Source organism: Cryptomeria japonica, chromosome 10 (assembly GCF_030272615.1).
Source record: "Cryptomeria japonica chromosome 10, Sugi_1.0, whole genome shotgun sequence".
Classification (NCBI taxonomy): domain Eukaryota; kingdom Viridiplantae; phylum Streptophyta; class Pinopsida; order Cupressales; family Cupressaceae; genus Cryptomeria; species Cryptomeria japonica.
Genome location: NC_081414.1, coordinates 183,673,888 through 183,693,252, shown reverse-complemented (window position 1 = coordinate 183,693,252; position 19,365 = coordinate 183,673,888). Strand labels below are relative to the sequence as shown.

At 37.3% G+C, this 19,365-nt stretch overlaps 1 protein-coding gene across 1 annotated transcript in view; it reads right to left on the bottom strand.

Annotated features, from left to right (window-relative positions):
• LOC131073560 (nuclear/nucleolar GTPase 2) overlaps positions 1-19,365 on the bottom strand; it is a 71,854-nt gene that overhangs the window by 32,009 nt on the left and 20,480 nt on the right. Inside the window, exons 5-8 of the mRNA XM_058010016.2 lie at positions 10,322-10,423; positions 10,091-10,195; positions 9,797-9,925; positions 8,776-8,916 (exon numbers count right to left, since the gene is read on the bottom strand). Coding sequence (XP_057865999.1) covers positions 8,776-8,916; positions 9,797-9,925; positions 10,091-10,195; positions 10,322-10,423 — 477 coding nt within the window. The remainder of the gene's footprint in view (positions 1-8,775; positions 8,917-9,796; positions 9,926-10,090; positions 10,196-10,321; positions 10,424-19,365) is intronic.

Below are 19,365 nucleotides of genomic sequence, written 5' to 3'. Positions count from 1 at the left end.
TCCTTGGTCACATCCTTCATGTCTGTTTCGTGTGGAATTCCGAACACCTCAACAAGGTAGGCGATGACAACGCCCTTGGGACTCTTAATTATTCTTGTGAGCGGATCGTAACATCGTGCACACTCCAGGATCAACTCATTGCACTGTATGGATTGTGGAAACCCAGCGGCATGGAAAATGTCACTCTTCATAATATTCGCATATGCTGGAGAAGGAACCTGATCTCTGGATCCGAACATCCGACTCTGCATCTGGTCGAAGTCCAAGAAATGCATGTTGGTATCAGTGATCTCCTTCCATCTGGATGAAATCTTAAACTCTGGATAAAATCCAATCTTCAGCAGCTCTTTCCTTTCCTTCTATCCTGATTTTGACATCGCACCTGTACAAAGCTGGAAGTTAGTCCTAGGATAAAAATAAATACTTGAAATAAAATTCCTGACTTTCTAAAGATTTAGTTGATTTAGAGCATGGAGTCAGGAAAATAATCCATACACTTGGTAAATTTTAACAATTACGTTCAGAGTGTGACAACATTAAGGCATGGAAGTCTTCCATAAAATTCATTTATACCTCCTTATGCTTAGAAAATATGCAAGCAAAGAATGCAAAGGAGTATACCGGATTGATGATGACTAAGGAAAAGGTGTGAAAGGTTGTGTTTTCACACAATGAATGTCTGAAGACACCTTCCGCAATCAACAATGGAGGTCAAAATTCTGAAGACAACCTAAAAATTCAGACTTTCAAAACATGTTGTAATCTTCAAAATGTGCATAAAATCGATAAAAATCAGCTTTATTGATGAAAACAATCATTTTCTGGAATGTAAGTATGGCTGGTAAAATTTAGTTTTCTGAGGACAAGTCTGAAAATCGAACACTTCAGACTTACCAGCACCTTGCAAAGTGGTTTAAATCCCTGAAAATAATGAAAAATTGCTAAGGAAACAGGCCCAAGCAAATTCGCCAAAATTGGTTAGGTGGCTGGAAATGAAAATTGCTGAGGACAAGCGCCTAATAATGGAGTTTCAGACCTGCAACAGCGATAAAATGGTCTAAAAAATGCACAGAAAACTCCATAAAACACCTCCGAATGCTAAATGTTTAAGTTGGAATTGGCTGGGCAATAAAAACTTAAGTCTGAAAATTAATGGCAGCCATTAATGGAGGTCAAAATCTGAAGCGAATCAGCAGGCTGGAAGTGATGACAGCCACCAAACATGCATGAAAATCATCAAAATATGGCACCAAAACACCTCCCAAGCAAAATCGAAATTTTCCCAAGTCTAGCACCAAAATGTAATTCTGAAAATTGATGTCAATGGCAGCCTTGATCTGCAACAATAAAGGTAGGCAGCAATCTGGAAAAATCGCCCAAGTTGGGGTTGGATACCCCAAACACAAAAAATCGCCTTCCTTAGTAAAAAATCAAAATTTTCAAAATTCTAAAAATTGTTGTTAATGGTAGCAATCTACAGCAATGAAGATCTGAACAGCAGCAAAAATGGTGGAGGAAAAATTGCCCAAGTCTCCAATCATGAATTTGCCAACTTTTACCAAAAATTGCTAAATTTGGAAAAAAATCGCCAAACTTAGCAAAATCGAAAATCTGAAACTGGTCTTTAATGGCAGCCAAGAGGAATAGATCAGCAAGCTGGAAAAAATGGAGGAAAACAAATCCTCAATCCCACACTTCACAAAAACGCCTTGCTAAAAAATTCACCCAACTTGGAGAAAAATCGCTTTCATGGAGACACCTGGCAGAAATAATAATAAAATAATGCTTAAGTTCCTCTCATATACTTGCTTTCACCTCCAACTTTCACCACACAAGCAATGTGGGATAAAAAAACACTTGTATAAATACTTGCTTGGTGAAACCCTAACTTGCTTCTAGAAGGTTCAAACATTTAATGATTATTGCAAGTTATTAAATTTGCTTTCAAATTTTAAATAATCATTTAATAATTATTTAAAAGCAATCAAAATAGGGCTTTTTATTAAAATATTTCAATTTAAATCCAAAATAAAGCCTCCAAGGGAAAATCGATATAGGTTGGAATTTGAGAAATCCCTTCAAAAATCACTTAAGTGTCAAAATTTGCCACATAGGGGAAATTCGACCCATGCTTGGACAAAAATCCATGCTCAATTTCATCAAAATGCACATAAAAACCCTCCCAGGGGAAAATCGATGTGAGTTTGGACAAAAATCTAGACAAAAATGCACTCATTTTGCAAAAATCACCCCCCTAGGGGAAATTCGATGGGTGTCTAGACAAAAATCCACACTCAAAACTCTCTTAACTTGGAAAAAAACCTCCCTGGTGGAAATTCGACCTCAGTCTGGATGAAAATCCGGACTCAAAACTCTTCATAATGTTCCCAGTGGAAAATCAATCCGTGTCTAGATAAAAATCCGAACAAAAATGCTCAAGGGAAAATCGATTTCTGTTTGGATAAAAATCCGGACAAAAATCCTCACTTGTCACAAAAATCCTGGTGGAAAATCGACCCAGGCATGGAATTATCCTTGCACTCCAGTCCGCACTCCAAGGGGAAATTCGATGGCAGTCTAGATAAATCCTAACACTTAGCCAAATTTTAACACTTCCAGGGGAAATTCGACCCAGGTGTGGATAAACAGTGGGGGAAATTAGTGGCCAGTATGGATTCCAGGGGAAACCCATGTGTAGTATGGATTTTGAGTGGGGGAATGGGTTGGGTAGTCTGGAATGTGAGGGGAAAATCACCTCTAGCATGGATTTTGACCCTTTAACCCTTGGAATAAGGATTTCCCTTAGGATTTTATCATTTTAACCACTCAAAATCACTCAGAGACTTTAAATTTGACTGGACTTATACTAATTTTCCATAAATATGAGTGAAACGTTAGGAAAATATTGGAATAAAGTGTGAAACTAACTTAAATATTACCTTAGGAGCAAGAAAACAACTCCAAAAGGTTTGTGAATACCTTGGCACTTTAAAATCACTTGATGCACGTGTTTAAAAACACGTTAACGTTCAATAGGTCTAACACTTAGCAAAACTTAGGATCATTAAAATATCATTTTTTTGCAACTTGATCCTAGCACTTCAAAAACCCTAGACGACACTAGGCATGATCAAAATTCCGAGACTCAGGCACGGGAAACGCAAAATTGCCCACTAAGCAGCCAAAACCCTAACCTAACAACGCAGGAAGCTGGAAAAGAGGGGGTCCCCATTAGCAATGGGGCGATGTGTGAAAAGGTCACAACAGGTCTTCCAGCCTCAGTTGAGGAAATTTGTTCTGGTTTTCTTTGATGACATTTTGGTTTATAGTAGGACTTGGGAGGAGCACTTGCTTCACTTGGATACTGTTTTAGGCATACTTGATAGGGAGTCCTTTTTCGCCAAAGAGTCCAAGTGTGCATTAGGAATGGCAGAACTTTTGTATTTGGGTCACATAATCAGAAGAGAGGGAGTTCGCATGGATCCGGATAAGGTTCATGCCACTGTTGATTGGCCTACGCCTGAGACCTTGACTCAGCTCAGGGGATTTGTTGGTTTATGTGCCTTCTATCGTCGGTTTGTTAGTGGTTTCTCACGGCATGCCGCACCACTTACTGATTTGACAAAGAAGGGTGCATTTGTTTGGAGACCTCTAGCACAGGAGTGTTTTGAGAAGTTCAAGCAATTGATGACTACATGCTCAGTTCTTGCTTTACCAGATTTTACCAAACCTTTTGAGCTTCATTGTGATGCATGTGGAGAGGGTATTGGTGCAGTAATTATGCAGGATCGTCATCCTATAGCTTTCGAGAGCAGGAAGCTTAGGGGTCCTGAGAGGAGCTATAGTATTTATGATAAGGACAAGTTGGCTATCATGTGTGCAATGGCTAAGTTCAGGCAGTATTTAGTTGACAGCAAGTTGTGTGTCAAAATTGATCATAATAGCTTGAAGTATTTCCTTGGACAGCGGGATCTAAATGAGCGTCAACAAAAGTGGGTCAGCAAGTTACACTCTTATGATTTTGACATCTCCTATGTCAAAGGGACTCGGAACATTGTTGTTGATGCTTTATCTTACCGTCCCCATTTGAGCTCCATGGCAGCTGTTTCTGAAGATTGGAAACACTTGATTATAGCAAAGTATTGCAAGAATCCATGGACCTCTAGTATTATTGATGGGACAGTACATGACAGCAGGTAGTCTCTTGTGAATGACCTCATCATTTACAAAGAGAGGATATTTCTAGTCCCAGGTTCTGAGGTGAAGCGCGTAGCATTGAGGACTTTCCATGATTCACCTATGGCTGGACATCCCGGTTACTTTAAGACCTATAGGTAGGTACGGGAGAGATTCTCTTGGAAGGGTCTCAAGTCTGATGTTCTTTAGTATGTCAGAGAGTGTTTTGTCTGTCAAAAGAACAAGCAGGAGCACAGCTTTCCTGCAGGGTTACTTCAGCCACTTCCTATTCCTGACAGGAAGTGGGAATGTGTGTCTATGGACTTTATTACGGGCTTGCCGAAAGCTCAAGGGAGAGACAGCATTTATGTGGTAGTTGATCGGTTGACTAAGTATGCACATTTCTTCCCGATCACGACTACTTATTCAACTGCACAAGTGGCTGATCTTTTCTTTCGTGAGGTATTCAGATTGCATGGTTTACCTCGATGTATTGACAGTAATAGGGACAGCAAGTTCATGGGTCACTTCTGGCAGGAGTTATTCAGACTTTGTGGGACAAAGCTCACTCCGAGTACCAGTTACCACCCCCAGACTAATGGACAAACAGAGATTGTCAACAAATTGGCGGAAGGATACTTGCGGAACTACATTTCAAGGCAGCAGAAGGCTTGGGTGAAGTGGTTACATTTGTACGAGTATTGTTATAATTCCACTCACCATATGACTATTCAAATGACACCTTTCAGAGCTTTGTATGGATATGATGCTCCTAGTTTTCTGGATTTATTGATGAGCAATTGCAGAGTATTGAGTGTTGGGAATCTGTTACAGGAGAATCAGGATATTATGAGAGCACTTCGTGATAATATTCATAAGGCTCAGAATCAACAAAAGTAATATGCTCATCAAAGGAGGGTTGAGTGATCTTTTGAGATTGGGGATATGGTGTATCTGATGCTACAGGCCTATAGATAGTCCTCTCTTAGGAAGAAGGGCTCAGAGAAACTCAAGCCACGTTATTATGGTCCTTTCACAATTACCAGGCGAGTTGGCCAAGTGGCTTATGAGTTAGATTTACCGGTAGATAGTAAGGTTCATAATGTGTTCCATGTGTCACGCCTTGAGAAGGCATTGGGAAAACATATAGTTCCTTCTGCAATTTTACCACCTCTGGATGATGAGGGGAAGTTAGTGCTAGTACCTAAGGCCATTCTGGAGTTCAGAGAGTGTCATTTGCGGAGAAGTGTCATCAGGGAATTTTTTATTAAATGGAAGGATTTGCTGATAGAGGATGCTACTTGGGAGAGTGATAACATTTTACAACATCCAGCATTGAGTTTGCTTGAGGCCAAGTAAATTCAGGGAGGGCGGATTGTGATGTCCCCATCCTAGTCAGGACTTGAGAGTTGATGGGTTAGCTTATTTCTTGGACTCTCGTAGGCTAACAGGGTATGGACAAAAGGTCACGGAGACATTGGATGGAGGATGATGTTCTTCAGTTCAGTGTTGGGTTCAATTCAGGCTTCATTTGAGCAGTTTCTAACTCTGATTGAGGGATTTGCTATTTATAGCATTTTGGCTATTTATAGATGGGAAGTTGGCTATTTTTAGACAGGCCCTAGTCACATGGGTTTTGTGAGCTTTATCTCCAGCTTCTTGGAGTCATATTGAGAGAGATATTAATTTTTCAGTGGATTACAAGTTATATTTAATTAATGACGTTTATTATAAATTCACATTGACTTTTTAATAAAATATTTTACTTAAATTTATTTAAGTGACTTTTTAATTTGCTCTATAGTTGGGCGCCCATATTGAAAAGTGTTTTAAAACTTATTAATTTTTTACAACCCTAAAAGCAACCCTAAATGGCAAATCATGGGTTTTGCAAAAAGCCGCCCCTTTTGAGAAATCAAATTCATTATTGTTGAAAACTTGATATCTCTTTTCTCTCTGGGTTTTGGAGCTTGAGGGTTTCAGACTGGATTCTTCATTGGAGAACGTCCATTCTTTAGTGCATGGTAACGGTGAGACTGTGAAAGATCAGTTAAATTGTTGCAATTGTGGTTGGCTTCATTCAGAAGTCAAATTGGTGATTATTGCAGGCAAATCAGTGATAGGGTTTAATTCTTTGTTATTGTTGTTCCTTGTGAGTTTGGGTGTCTCCTTTCCAAGACTCACAATTTGCTCATCTTGGCGCCATCTTTCATGCTATTTGCGCGTCTAGCGCGTCTAGTTTCTTAATAAGAGCAATTCTAAATTGTTTCCACTTTCCAAAATAAAAAACCAGAACTTTGTATGTTGCTGATTGAATCTTTTTAATTCAATAAATTGGCTAAGGACCTACGGGTATGCTTCTTAATTCTCCAATTTATTGTTCAGCTGATTAATTTCATGTATTCTTTCAATATGTTTTGAAAAATAAAGAAACCCCTTCTACAACTTCTGTCTATTTCTGAAAGACCATCTCTAATAATCAAAAACACAAAAAGAATAATAAATTACAGCATATTGAAGAATTGAACCAGCAAGGGTTCATCACATATGCGTCATGTCAATCCAATCATGACTTGTATAATTTCTTCACCTCACACTCATTGTTTCATTGTAAATGAACCAAGTGTTCCAGAAACACTCTGAGCATACCACATGGTTTCACAACTCAACTCGATATAATATTCCAACCTCAAAACAATAAGATCTCACAGATGTACTGGGCAACAATTTACAGGAATTCTCAACTCAAGCAATCCAAGGTTAATAACAGCCTCAACTCAAGTAATACAAAGTTAATAACAGCCTTAAGTTGTCAGTGTTGAGGACAGCAATACAACAATCCAAGATAATCTAGTTCACAAAAAATTACCAATTTGGCTTTAGTATTATATGCAGGATCAAAATCACCAACAAGCAGCACCAACTCAACATATGACTTATATGTATAGTAGATGCCAAGGAGAACACAGAGGGTGGAATAGTGCAAAATAATGTTGTAATGTCCCCTTTTATCTGCAGCACTGAATAAATTGTTCTGTTGGCAGTTCGAATTGAGTTTTCAACAAGGAATGTTTTAAAATAAGGCAGCTGAGTCTTCAGTTGGGGGGTGGCTGTGTCTTTATGTCTTCCAGTTGAGCAGAAGCTGGGACATTTAGTTAGGACTTAGTTAGAAAACTTGAAAAGTGGAATGAGGCACTAAGTTCGTCTCACAAATGTCAGTAGACTGCCCAGTTAATTTGCTAGTTAACTGCCATTATTTGCAAGACTGATTTGCTAGTTAGCTGCGCATGAATGAGGAAATTGCTTATCAGTTAACTGCCACCAATTCAGGAAGTGATTGCAAACTGATTGAAAAGCGATTGCTACAGCATCTTAGCACTTCGTATGAAAACCTCCAGCAGTTCAGCTATTATCTTGGTGACAAAAACCCTCTGGGAATCAGGTGACAATCTGGGGAGCAAGGCAACTGCAGATTTGTGCAGATCAAGGTGACAGAACGGTGGTGTAGCATGTTAAGGACTACCAGTGAGTTCAGTTTGCATGCTGTAGACTGTTCAGGAGCTTCATAGGAAATTAATCTGTATGCTAGGAGCACCCAATGAGTCGTATCAGACTAATGATGTAGTTTCCAATGATTGTATGTGTTGAAAGAATGTCTTCTGTTTGAGTCTTTCTGGATTATATTCTGTATGCAACTAGTCTAGGACATCACAGTTAAGCTAAAAATTAAAACAACTCAAATACCAACAATCAGGATAAAGATGCAAAAACACTTTGGGCATATACTCAAAGAAATAAAATGAAAGAGTTGAGCAAAACATCAAACACAACTAAGACAGAATACATAATGGAAGCATATGGGGTAGGAGCCAACTGATGGTGTCAATGCTCACAATGTGATGATCCCAAAGTTTCTATATGATGATCACTTGGATGACCATGAAATCATAATTAAAATGGTAGGCACAATATAGCATTGAAAGTTGTAAATGTATATAACACAATGGCTATACCAGGAGTTTATATAAAATTCATTGTTATCTGATAAGCTTATTAGAAAGTGACTTCATATGCAATAATACTAGAACTCACTTTATAGAATTGTGTGCACAACACTTGTCTCATTCTGTAATTAATTCTTTGAGTCACATTAAGTTCAAAAAGTTAAGTACTTTATCCATGAACAAGGCTAACAACCTAAGGGTAGAGGAATCATCAAAAAAGTTTCTTCAGACCTGCAATCTCAAGACAAAAATAATAATAAGCCCCTTCCAAAGTAGGTGGCCTGATTAGGGATTCTGGATTACTATATATTTAATTTAACATGAAAACATTTTTGCAATAGTTCAAACAAAAAAAATTTCCTGAAATGTAAATAACTAGAGAAATGCAGTCATTAATTAAGCTCCAAGGGAATGTTAACTAATAACATAATAAAAAAATCTGAAAAACCACTGCATATACATGTTTTACAAGCTTTCAATTCATGATAGATATTGATGCAATATACAAAGAGATCAACACAACCTTGAAACTGAGAAAAGAAGAATATTAGTAAAGCATAAAAGAATATATCTGGATTTAGGGTGTATATTATACCACTCCCTTGAGCACAATATCTGTATCAGAATCATGGTTATGGTAGACAACCCCAGGACAGTCTATTAAGAAAATGCGTTTTGTAAGAGTGATGTACTGCCATACTTTTGTCTCTCCTGGTATAGGTGCTACTTTGCATACCTGTCAAATTGAGTTCAGATTAACAATAGTAAATTTCAAAATTAGAACAATGGTATCTTGAACTATAATACTATTGACCATATAAGCTGAGCTTTCAAATAGGATATCATCCAAAACATTCAACAAGTGAAACCAGGAGATGAATCTCCAGTATCACAGATAGATATAAGAAACAAAACCAGGAGAGTTCGTTCCACATCAATCATGCAGTCTTCTGGCTTGAATAAACATATTCTATTAAAATTTGGATAAATTAAAAATAAAAATAAAAGCATGCCAAAGTTTCTACTATTACTGCTATCTAACGCTACATTGTGTTCTAATTTTTATGTTTTCTAAATTTCAATTTACTTATACACACACAAAATTTCTGTCCTGCCAAGTTTGTGCTGGGTCCAAGTTTTTTAACTATGCCATACCCCATAAACCTATCCACCACTTTGATGACACTAGTCAGTGGATAAGATGCATCTCAAAAGAAATCGCATGCTTTACATAAACATTTTCTTATCTTTAGAAATGGCAAAACCACTTAATTTGTAGTCCTAGCAAAATCATAAAGAAAGGAAAATGCGCCAGTACAGTGACATCTCCTTGTGGGATTGATGCCACAATTTTCTATATATAATGGATGATTCTATGGTGTTTTATAAATCATACTTAAAAAAAATCAATAATCAATTAAAAAATTTAAATTGTCTTTAGATGAATAGAACCTCCGTCAAAAAAACCAAACTGATTTTTTTAAGAGGGACCTCCATCATAAAATCAATGAACATGGACCAACAAAGATAATATTCTATTCAAATGATAATATAGAGCTCTGCAAGTACAAGAGTTCTGTAGTAAATAAAAAAAGGCTAAAGAAATAAAATATTACATTTTTGGTTCGAAGAGTATTGATTACAGATGATTTGCCAACATTAGGATACCCAATAAAGCCCACAGATATTGCCTGCTTATCAGTCTTCATCCGAGAAAACTGTCGAAGAAGTGAAAGAAGTGAACCCTGTCCAAGAATAAAAATGTAAACCATCCAACATGAACAAAGAAATCCAATGCAGTGCCCAGAACTGATAAACACCAAAATGAAGATAATTATTGCAATCATCATAATGAGCTTATTGAACAGTACATTCCAGTACATCTAATTTCTCTTTCAGAAAGAAAATACCTTGCCAAATGAGTTCGTGATGCTTGCATGGAAGGCAAGAGTAGGGTGTTCCTTTGAGAGTACACGTAACCACCCTCTCGTGGCCCATGCAGGGATAAGGTCACACTAAAAAAAAGGAATAAAGCAACATAAGAATGGTCCAAAAATTCATAAAAATGCCTTGTGAATGAGCTCCTGAAAGCATTTTTACAATGTCATTAGCAATCAAAGGAAAAATAATCTCAAATATACCTTGTTTAACAAAAGAATAAGATGCTTATGCTTGCAATTTTCTTTTAAATGTTTTTCAAGATGATGACACCGTGTGCCATGAGGGTCCCTTGCATCCAAGACCTGTACAAGAAAAAATTCAAATCAGATCATATCAATGTGCAGTATCACTAACAGACTGGAGTATAAAGATGCAAGCTGTAAAATGATATGAAATTACAGACAGATATGAATTTACACATGCTACACTCAATCCACATACAAAAGAAAAGCATGAAGTAACTACTCACACATTAAAATCAAATAAACAATTGTCAAGTTCATTAGTCTCCCTTTTCATCCTCATTATTGACTGCTATCATTACACAAAAAGTACAGGAACAGATAAGTTGATTAAAATTTAAAACCATCCGCCAACATAGGCATGGTGTGATGGTTAAGTTGTGGTGTTGTTGTTCTTGCCATCAAGGTTCAAACCCCGCTGAGGTGTTATTGTTCAATATTCTAATTGGAAATGAGGTCCCCCATTTGTGACCTCACCAGTTCATCTCTGGGTCAAAAGCATTTACCCAAATAAATAAAAATATATAAAACCATCCAATAATACAATTAAGAGAAATAGAAGCCATATCAAAAATGAATTGAACCAAGAATTAGCTTCAATCTTAAGTAGGATGAGTTTCACAGAAACCTCCTTCAGAAAGTAAACCACGTGCAATTATTTGCATCCAAAATAAACACTATGTTCCTCTTGGGTCCTCCTCTGAAGAATAGTAATTGGTGAGGGCCAGCAGTGAAATCCAGGAAAAAAGAAGGGAACTCCTATGAGTACCCCCAAAATCCTAGGAAATATGTTTGAGAAGAAATATAGCATGAAGAGAGGGATGAAAGACCAAGGACTGGGGATGCATCCCTATGAAACATATAATTATAAGGCATTAAATAACATATTTAAAATGAAAATTGCTAAACTGTAATGCTGTAATAATAAACTAGATTGATTACAAAGCAGATGTCCAGATCTCAGTTTATCTTACAATGTATTGTACCCTTAAGGCCTACTACTATATTCTGCCATCTGTATCTAAAAACTGCCAAACAGATGAGCACCTTCCAACATCCAAATAAATGACCATATCTTAACTCAGTACCCTACCCAATGTTCCACTTCAACAGCATTTTTTCTACAATAGTCACTAATATATCAAGAACGTGGGAACCTTTAACAGAGCTCAATTTTCATCTTCCAATCATGGTCCTTGTATGACCAACAAAAATTGGCCATTGTAAATATATAACATTGTAGAGAGTTGTTCATGAAGCCATAAAACTGGCGGATTCAAACCTCAAAAGCCAAAACTATTTATTTTCTTATTCACATTTCTTTCCATCATATTGGTTTTGGCATTTAGACCGTTCTTCTTTCCCTTCTGAAACTGTGGATCAAGATTTGTAACTTCAAATGCATTTCTACGCAAAACAGCCAAAGCCTCTCCTGAATGCCATCCATACATACTTTCGAACTGATTCATATAAAACTTCTAGTTTTCAATGTATCTTAATCATCATACCATTGGATCAAGCAATGTTTGATATTTCCAATAGATAATGCGAAAATAATGCACTTTCAGTCTTTCTAGCATCAGATCCTCCTTTCCCATGTTCAATTGTTGATAATCTTCTCTGATCGGTATGGAATCCAAGAGATTGACTCATTGCATGACAGTAAAAAGAGGAAAATAAATATATTTCCGCATCCCCAGGCTTTTATCCTATTCCTTGAAACAGGGGCACCTCAAGGGTGCCCGTATGCATCCCCCTACCATCTCTCTTGACAGCACCACCATAGGGATCCATCCTCAAGACAGCCCTGCAGATGCAAAAATATTCAAAGGGATGTTTCCCTATGGGGGATTATCCTGGCATCCTCAGGAAGTGGAAAAGATATGTGCATTTATTCATTGCTGAAAACTTAAATATGTTTATCTTTCCCATCCACACATCCTTGGGGCTTTAAACCTGTTTCCCAGAACAGAGACATCCTAAGGGTGGCAGGAAGGGGACGAAACATCCCTACCATCATCCCCTTTGGGTGCCACTTCCATTGATGCCCATCCCTAGGCATGTTCCCCTCTGCAGGAATATCCAGGGATGGCAACGTCCAAAAGAAAGAAACTTACAACTAAAAACAAATTTTAAATTTCAAAAAAGGAAAAAGAAAAAATAACCTAAAACAAAACCTAAATAAAAGTGGGGCTACCAAGACACCCCACGCCTCCTGGCCCCCCTCCGGCCCCATTTTAAAATATTATAGATACCTTAGTGGATACTCTATTGAAACACCAAAAGACATAGAGAAGAAATGGAAATCCCCTGCAGATTGTGAAAAAAAGTCATTTAAACATTGAAGAAACAAAAAAACTGTGCAAGTGCCATGAAGATCACTGTGAACTTGAAGGCTTGGTAATGCACCAAGGGCAGTACCCCTAGATCCCATGAAGGGTGCTGACCTTCAAACCCAATGAAAGCTCCCACCCCTATATTAAAGTAATATTGTAATATTTAGTTTATAATGGTCAATTAGGTCATCAGAATAGACTTTACAAATATTCTTTATTCTTTTAGTTATCATCTGCTTTCTTAGTTGTCAATCTTATCCTTATAAGATAGATATCTTGTAACTCTTATTTAAGGAGACTTTCACTCCTTTGTTAATAGCAAATATCTTGGTAATTATTCTCTGTCATTACTTTTTCTGTAATACCCTAGACCCCACTCTAATTTTAGAAAGTAAAAAATAAAAATTGTTTTGGGTTGTGTGGGATTAAATCCCAAGTGATTCAATTCCATTTATACTTTATTCTGAGAATTGCTACTATGGTTACAGTCATTTAATTTAGAAAGTAATCATAATAAATTTAGTGAATATGCTTGGATTTCTGACACACATTGGCTTCGCAACTTCTTGCTGACTTCTTGGTGAATCCCTCACTTGGGAACATTCTGAAGCTCCTGAGTGATATTATAAAATGGCCCATTCAAAATTTGGCTGCCATCGATGTATCTATTTTATCCATTTGATGAATAATGCTAGAGCCTAGAAAAATGATGAATAGCAGCAGGTTTTATCATCTTTAAAAACAGCAACTGCAGAACTAGTACCAGAATTTGCTCAGATTATTTACAACATGACTGACATTGAGACATCAGACAATGCAGAAGATGATCATATACAAGTTAAGGGTGGATAAATTTTGAGTTTCTGTCTCTCCTGCAAAATGCCATACAACAATACAATGTTATATAGGCTTTTTTTGCTCATATTTTTGATAAATTTTAAATAATTGGTATTAATTTTCCGCAGTCCATGTTCAAATAAAATTGTTTCTTCGCTGTGTATGACTTTGTGTAATTAATTTTTAAAATATCAATCTTTAAATAATATTTCAACAGTGAGAAGAACACAGCAAATACTGAGAAGTGGGGTGAATCAGTATTTGAGACTTTTAAATACAATTTTCAGAATTAAACCAAATGAAACATAAAAGAAACAACCAGCAAACATGAACACAGAGATTTCTCGTGGAAAACCCTTTCAGGTAAAAAACCACGGCATCAATAAGCTCTCATTACCTTAAATGGGCACCAACACAGATTACAAAAACAGCCAGTTTGCTGAGAGCATCAACTCTCTAAAAAACACACCCTGCAAGATGAAGCACCCACTCCACTTGAAAGAGGCACCAACCTCAAACTCAGTGCTTAATAAAAACTTCTCAGGACTTCAAACCCAAACCGAAAATCACATCTATTTTTTTTGTAGCTTCCAGCATCCAGACGTTAATATTCTTTCACTTTTCTAAAGGTTCACTGGCTCAACTCTTAAACATCAATCTTCACATCTTCAATCTGCTGGATTAACTTTTAAATATTAACTTGAAGATAAAAGAGCATTATCCTCCTTCACATTTCTGAGCATATTAAACAATCAGCTGTATCTTTTCTTATGAGAACGTATGCTTTTTAAATAAAATCTGTCTTGTTCAAGAAAACTTGGACCACGTAAAGACTTAGAAGACATGTATATCCCCCAGAGAGTGATCAGAACGTAGTACACCTTACCAGATGATTCATCCACTTCCAGAAAAAAAGTTTCACACCGCGACACAACATCTTATAATGTTGAATGCGATAATAAACTCCAGCAGTTACACCCAAAAGTTTTTTCAGTTTGTGTTTTTTTTTTAAAATGACTTCAGCCCCTTTCCAATACCCACGACGGCACACCTTAAATGTCAATAATGACTTTCCGTTTTTAAACCACGATAACACTTGTCGTTGACCTGGAAGAAAACGATTTCACACAGACACTTTTTTTTTTCACACAACATCTATCTTTTGTGTTCTTGCGTATTCATACCCTTTAAAAAAACTCAGCTCCAACAACAAAAGACGTCAAAACTAGATACAAACTCAGTCCGCCAAAAAAAAAATCCCAGCCATGTATCTGAAAAATGAAGGGCGTGTTCATAATTGCTGCTTTCATTAAAAACATATGCCACTCACTCTTCACAAAATGTATGAATACATTTTTAAATCAGGCACTTCAAAAAAATGCAAGAATGAATATTAGTGGTATCTCACATGAGCCCATATAGCAGATAAATATGGAGTCGCACAAACACGGGAAAAGTATATCCTGTTTCAAACAGCTTGTCATGTCCCCTCAAAATTCTGTGAACATATTATTGCACAAGAAAATAGTATTTATTGATAATCATAAAACAGTATTCTATGGTTTTCAATTTTGTTAGCTAATTAAGTGTCGGTTTAACACTGATTACCCCTAATAGGAACCGATAATTCCATGGTGATAGAATAAAGTTAATTAATATTGTGAACCACTATTTACAACCCATTGCTGAAGGATGTTAATATTATAAACCGCTATTACTAATCGCAGGTCAATAATTAATTGATCGTGTGATGTTTTAGCGGTCAAACAATGGGAGGGGTAGCGACTTTCCAAGGAGTCGCCACCACTACGTCTTGTTGACGTGTTTTTTTGACAGCGTCGAAAACAGAATAAAGTCACCAATGGTCACCTATCCTCTCTTGATCAAGATCAATCCGTATGCTAAGATTGCTTAAAGTTCAAACGGCTAATTCCAAGGTTCCTTCAGTGCGTGGATGTGACTCAGTTGTTTGATGGGTTTGTTGTTAACCCAAGGGGCCTTATGTGTGTTCAATTGAAGAAAACTCATGCAAGCTCGAGGATTTCTATACGGATAATTTGCAATGAAAGCCCTAGTTTTAGTTTTTTTGATTTTCGAATTATGCAGAAAGTAAATGAGAATAGGCCAGAGGGAACCATGCTAAAGCTAATCTAATCTTAAGAACAGGAGATGGGATCACTCATGCAAAATCAAACCACGCTTCGCCAGCAGAGCACAACTACACGAAGGCAGTGCAATCTTCAAAGGGTGTGTAGAGGTTTTTCAGATCACCAATATGGACCATCGGATTGAACAATCTTCACTGATGATCGAAGTTAAGCGTACACACATAACAAAAGGCTCAGGCCTACTTTGCATGGTATACAACAATCAGCTGCACACCAAAAGTATGAGCTCAGATTCTACAACAAGTACTCCTATCAAATCCGGTTCTCCTAACAACATATAAGCAAATCTAATCTAATTGAAGAGAGCAAGACCATGCAGATTGCCAAAATAGAACAAGAATACACCATCAAAATCGAACAATGTATTAAGTTGGCTACTTCACAATCCTGATGCAACAATCTCAGATAATAATCTATCCTCACTTACAAATGAGGGGGGTCACCCCTTTATATAGGCTTCAGACCATGATTACATGCAAAACCCTAATTAGGGTTTCACCCTAGAAGATTCCCCACTCAAGATGCAACAAGGTGGGAATCAGCAATAAATACCCCATAAAGCCCATATACAATTAATTACAATCCTATGGAAAATGGCACCCATAAAGTATTAATTAACCATTACATTTAAAAAGTGCCCAATATGCAATGAATGTACCCTCATGCAAAGATCGCCCATGATGCCACAAATGCTCTCATTTCCACATGCAGCAGCTGCATGCAAAAGGAATCTGACATAAATTCAACATGCAATGACTGGGTTGCCATTTGGTCAAATATTCCGGTAATGAATGTGCCACTCTACTGCCACGTGTTCAATAGATCCTCACCATGCAAGTGGACCCCGTCGTCATATATCTGCTCCTGGATTTTCTTGAAGTCTCTTCAACTTTCCTTGCTTGAATAAGGTTTTTCATATATTCTGCACATTTCCTATTTTTTAGGAATTTTCCACAAATTAGGGTTTCAAGTCCAGGAGGGACAGAATTCTCCTACGAATCCAAATCTATGAAAATTTTGAAATTTGGATGTGATTTGATGCCCGAGAATGGATTTTTAAAAACTTTTCCTGGGGGAAATTTCTTATTCAGTTCATCCCTGATTCCTTGCAAAGAAATTGTCTTTTTGTTTTTACCTTCAATTCATCCCAGCGTGGAATTCATGTTGTGAAGGAATTCTCCTTTGGAAAGAAATTTGTTCCTTACCCTGAGGAAGGAAATTCTTCATGCCTTAGCCAATTTTCATGATTTCCAAGAACTATGTCCTGAAGAAAGAAATTTCAAACACTTAGTCAATTTTTCACCTTTCCTGTAATTCTCTCCTGAAGGAAGGAATTTCCGACACAGGGCCAAATTTTCACCTTTCCTAAAATTTCTTCTTATTGGGTGCAATTCTTCCCTGAGGAAGGAATTTTTGTGCTCTTTGAATTCATCATGTTTGCAGGGAGCTTTTCAACCAATTTTCACATCTCCTATTTTTCAGGAAATTTCCTAAAATTTAGGATCCGGGTCCCAAAAGAGAGAGAACTCTCCCACGAGTCCAAATCTGCAAAAATTTTAGGATTCTGATAAGATTTGGTGTCTAAAAATGGAAATTTCAAAAAATTTCTTGAGGGGATTTCTGCTTTTCATTCTTCCTTGACCCTTGGATTTTCATGCCTTAGACAATTTCTCTTCATTCTTTGACTTGAACGTGGAATCCAACTTGGTGAAGGAATTTCATTATTTCCATGCCTCAAAAAATTTCTCTTCAACTTCCTGACTAGGCATGGAATTTTGACCTTGATGGAGGAAATTTCATCTTGAAGCATTCATCCTTGATCCCTGGATTTTTGTGTGCCTCGGACAAATTTTTAGTTTTCCAACTTAGGCGTGGAATTCACTCTTCATGGTGGAATTCATCATTTCATCCTTGATTTTTTTTTCCTGACTTAGCCATTTCAACATCCTTTCCTTGGTCAAGGCACAATTCTTCACTTGTGAAGGAATTTTGAGTCTTTCAACCTTTTCCATGGATATCTCTTTTTGGCGCCTTTCCAAGGAAAGAAGAATTTTGATGTTTTTTGTGAATTCCATGGTAGCTTAATTTTAAAGCCTTCCTTTGGCCTAGGGCGGAATTCTCACTTGTTCAAGGAGGAATAATTTTTTAGTCTTTTCCATGCATCATTCATTTTAGCGCCCTACCTACGTGTTGGGCGGAGTTTTGTTGTGGAGGAGGAATTTTGTCAAATTGTGAATCCTCCATGGCCCTCTTCCATTTTGGCGCCCAACTGAGGATTTGGGCCGAATTTTGCTGTAGAGGAGGAATTTTGTACTGGTGGAGGATTCAATGAAATTTGTGAATCCTCCATGCCTTCTTGATTTTGGCACTTGTCCTTCATCTTGGGCGGAATTTTGCACTGGTGGGGGATTCAATGAAATTTGTGAATCCTCCATGCCTTCTTGATTTTGGCGCTTGTCCTTCATCTTGGGCGGAATTTTGCACTGGTGGAGGATTCAATGAAATTTGTGAATCCTCCATGCCTTCTTGATTTTGGCACCTGTAAGAATTTGGGATGATTTTTCCAAACTTAGACAAATTTCTTGAGCTTTCCATTTTAGGAATGGGCTTCCAGCACTTAACCATTCTCTGGCCCTCCCTGTCTGCTTTTTGACTTTCCGAAATTAGAAGTAGCTGCAAATGCCTGATCTTTGTCACCTTGCCCGAATGGTCCTATCAGAATAAACTTTCAAAAAATAGAAACCTTTAAAATGTCAGCATTAGATCCCTAGACAGGACACATGAATGACTTACTAAAAATAGAAATTACTAAAAATAGTAAGTTAGATTTTTGGCAAAATGACGACATTCCAGGACTCAATAAAATCCCTAAAAAATAGGAACTTTCTAAAAATAGAAAGTTACTCCATTTCGGCTCAAATTTTACTGGGAGGTTCCTTGAAGGGTCCTGATTCCAGTCGTATGTTTAGTTTTTCCAAAACCCTAACAGAAACCCCTAAAATCTAGGACAAAAGGCAGAAACCCTAAAAAGGACAAAACAGGCCCTAGACTTCATAAAACTCGCTAAAACGAAAAGCAGATTAACTCCAAATGACCCTCGAACATCTGCAAAGCAGGGAGATTGACGAGACTGCCACCAAAACCCAACAACAAAAAACCAAAGACTAGAAAGGCCTAAAAAGTAGGGGGTCTCCATTTGCAATGGGGTGATGTGTGAAAACGTCACAACACGTCTGAGCGCTCCATGAGCGAAACCCCTCAAAAGGACACAAAGACTTATATTACTGCAGTCCGCTTTGGACAGGAGGACACAAAGACCATTTTTGCAGAAATTATACCTTACGTACTAAATAAATCGAAAGGGACAATATATGTAAACACACAGCGATCGAGAGGGCGATGAAATCCGGTGTGGATAAGAGCACGAGCAAATTCCTCCAGGTACGAGTTTTCACGTATAATCAAGTTAATTCGATCAGCCAACAATATATGCTATAGACCATGGTATCAATTTTATGTTCTTAAGTTGATATTTGCAATTTTCCAAATTACTGATATGCTGATAATAAATTACACGGGTTCAGGTGTTTGATAAATTCATAAACTAAAGAAGGATAATAAACTAAATAAGGCACAATATATCACTACAATGGGTATTCGA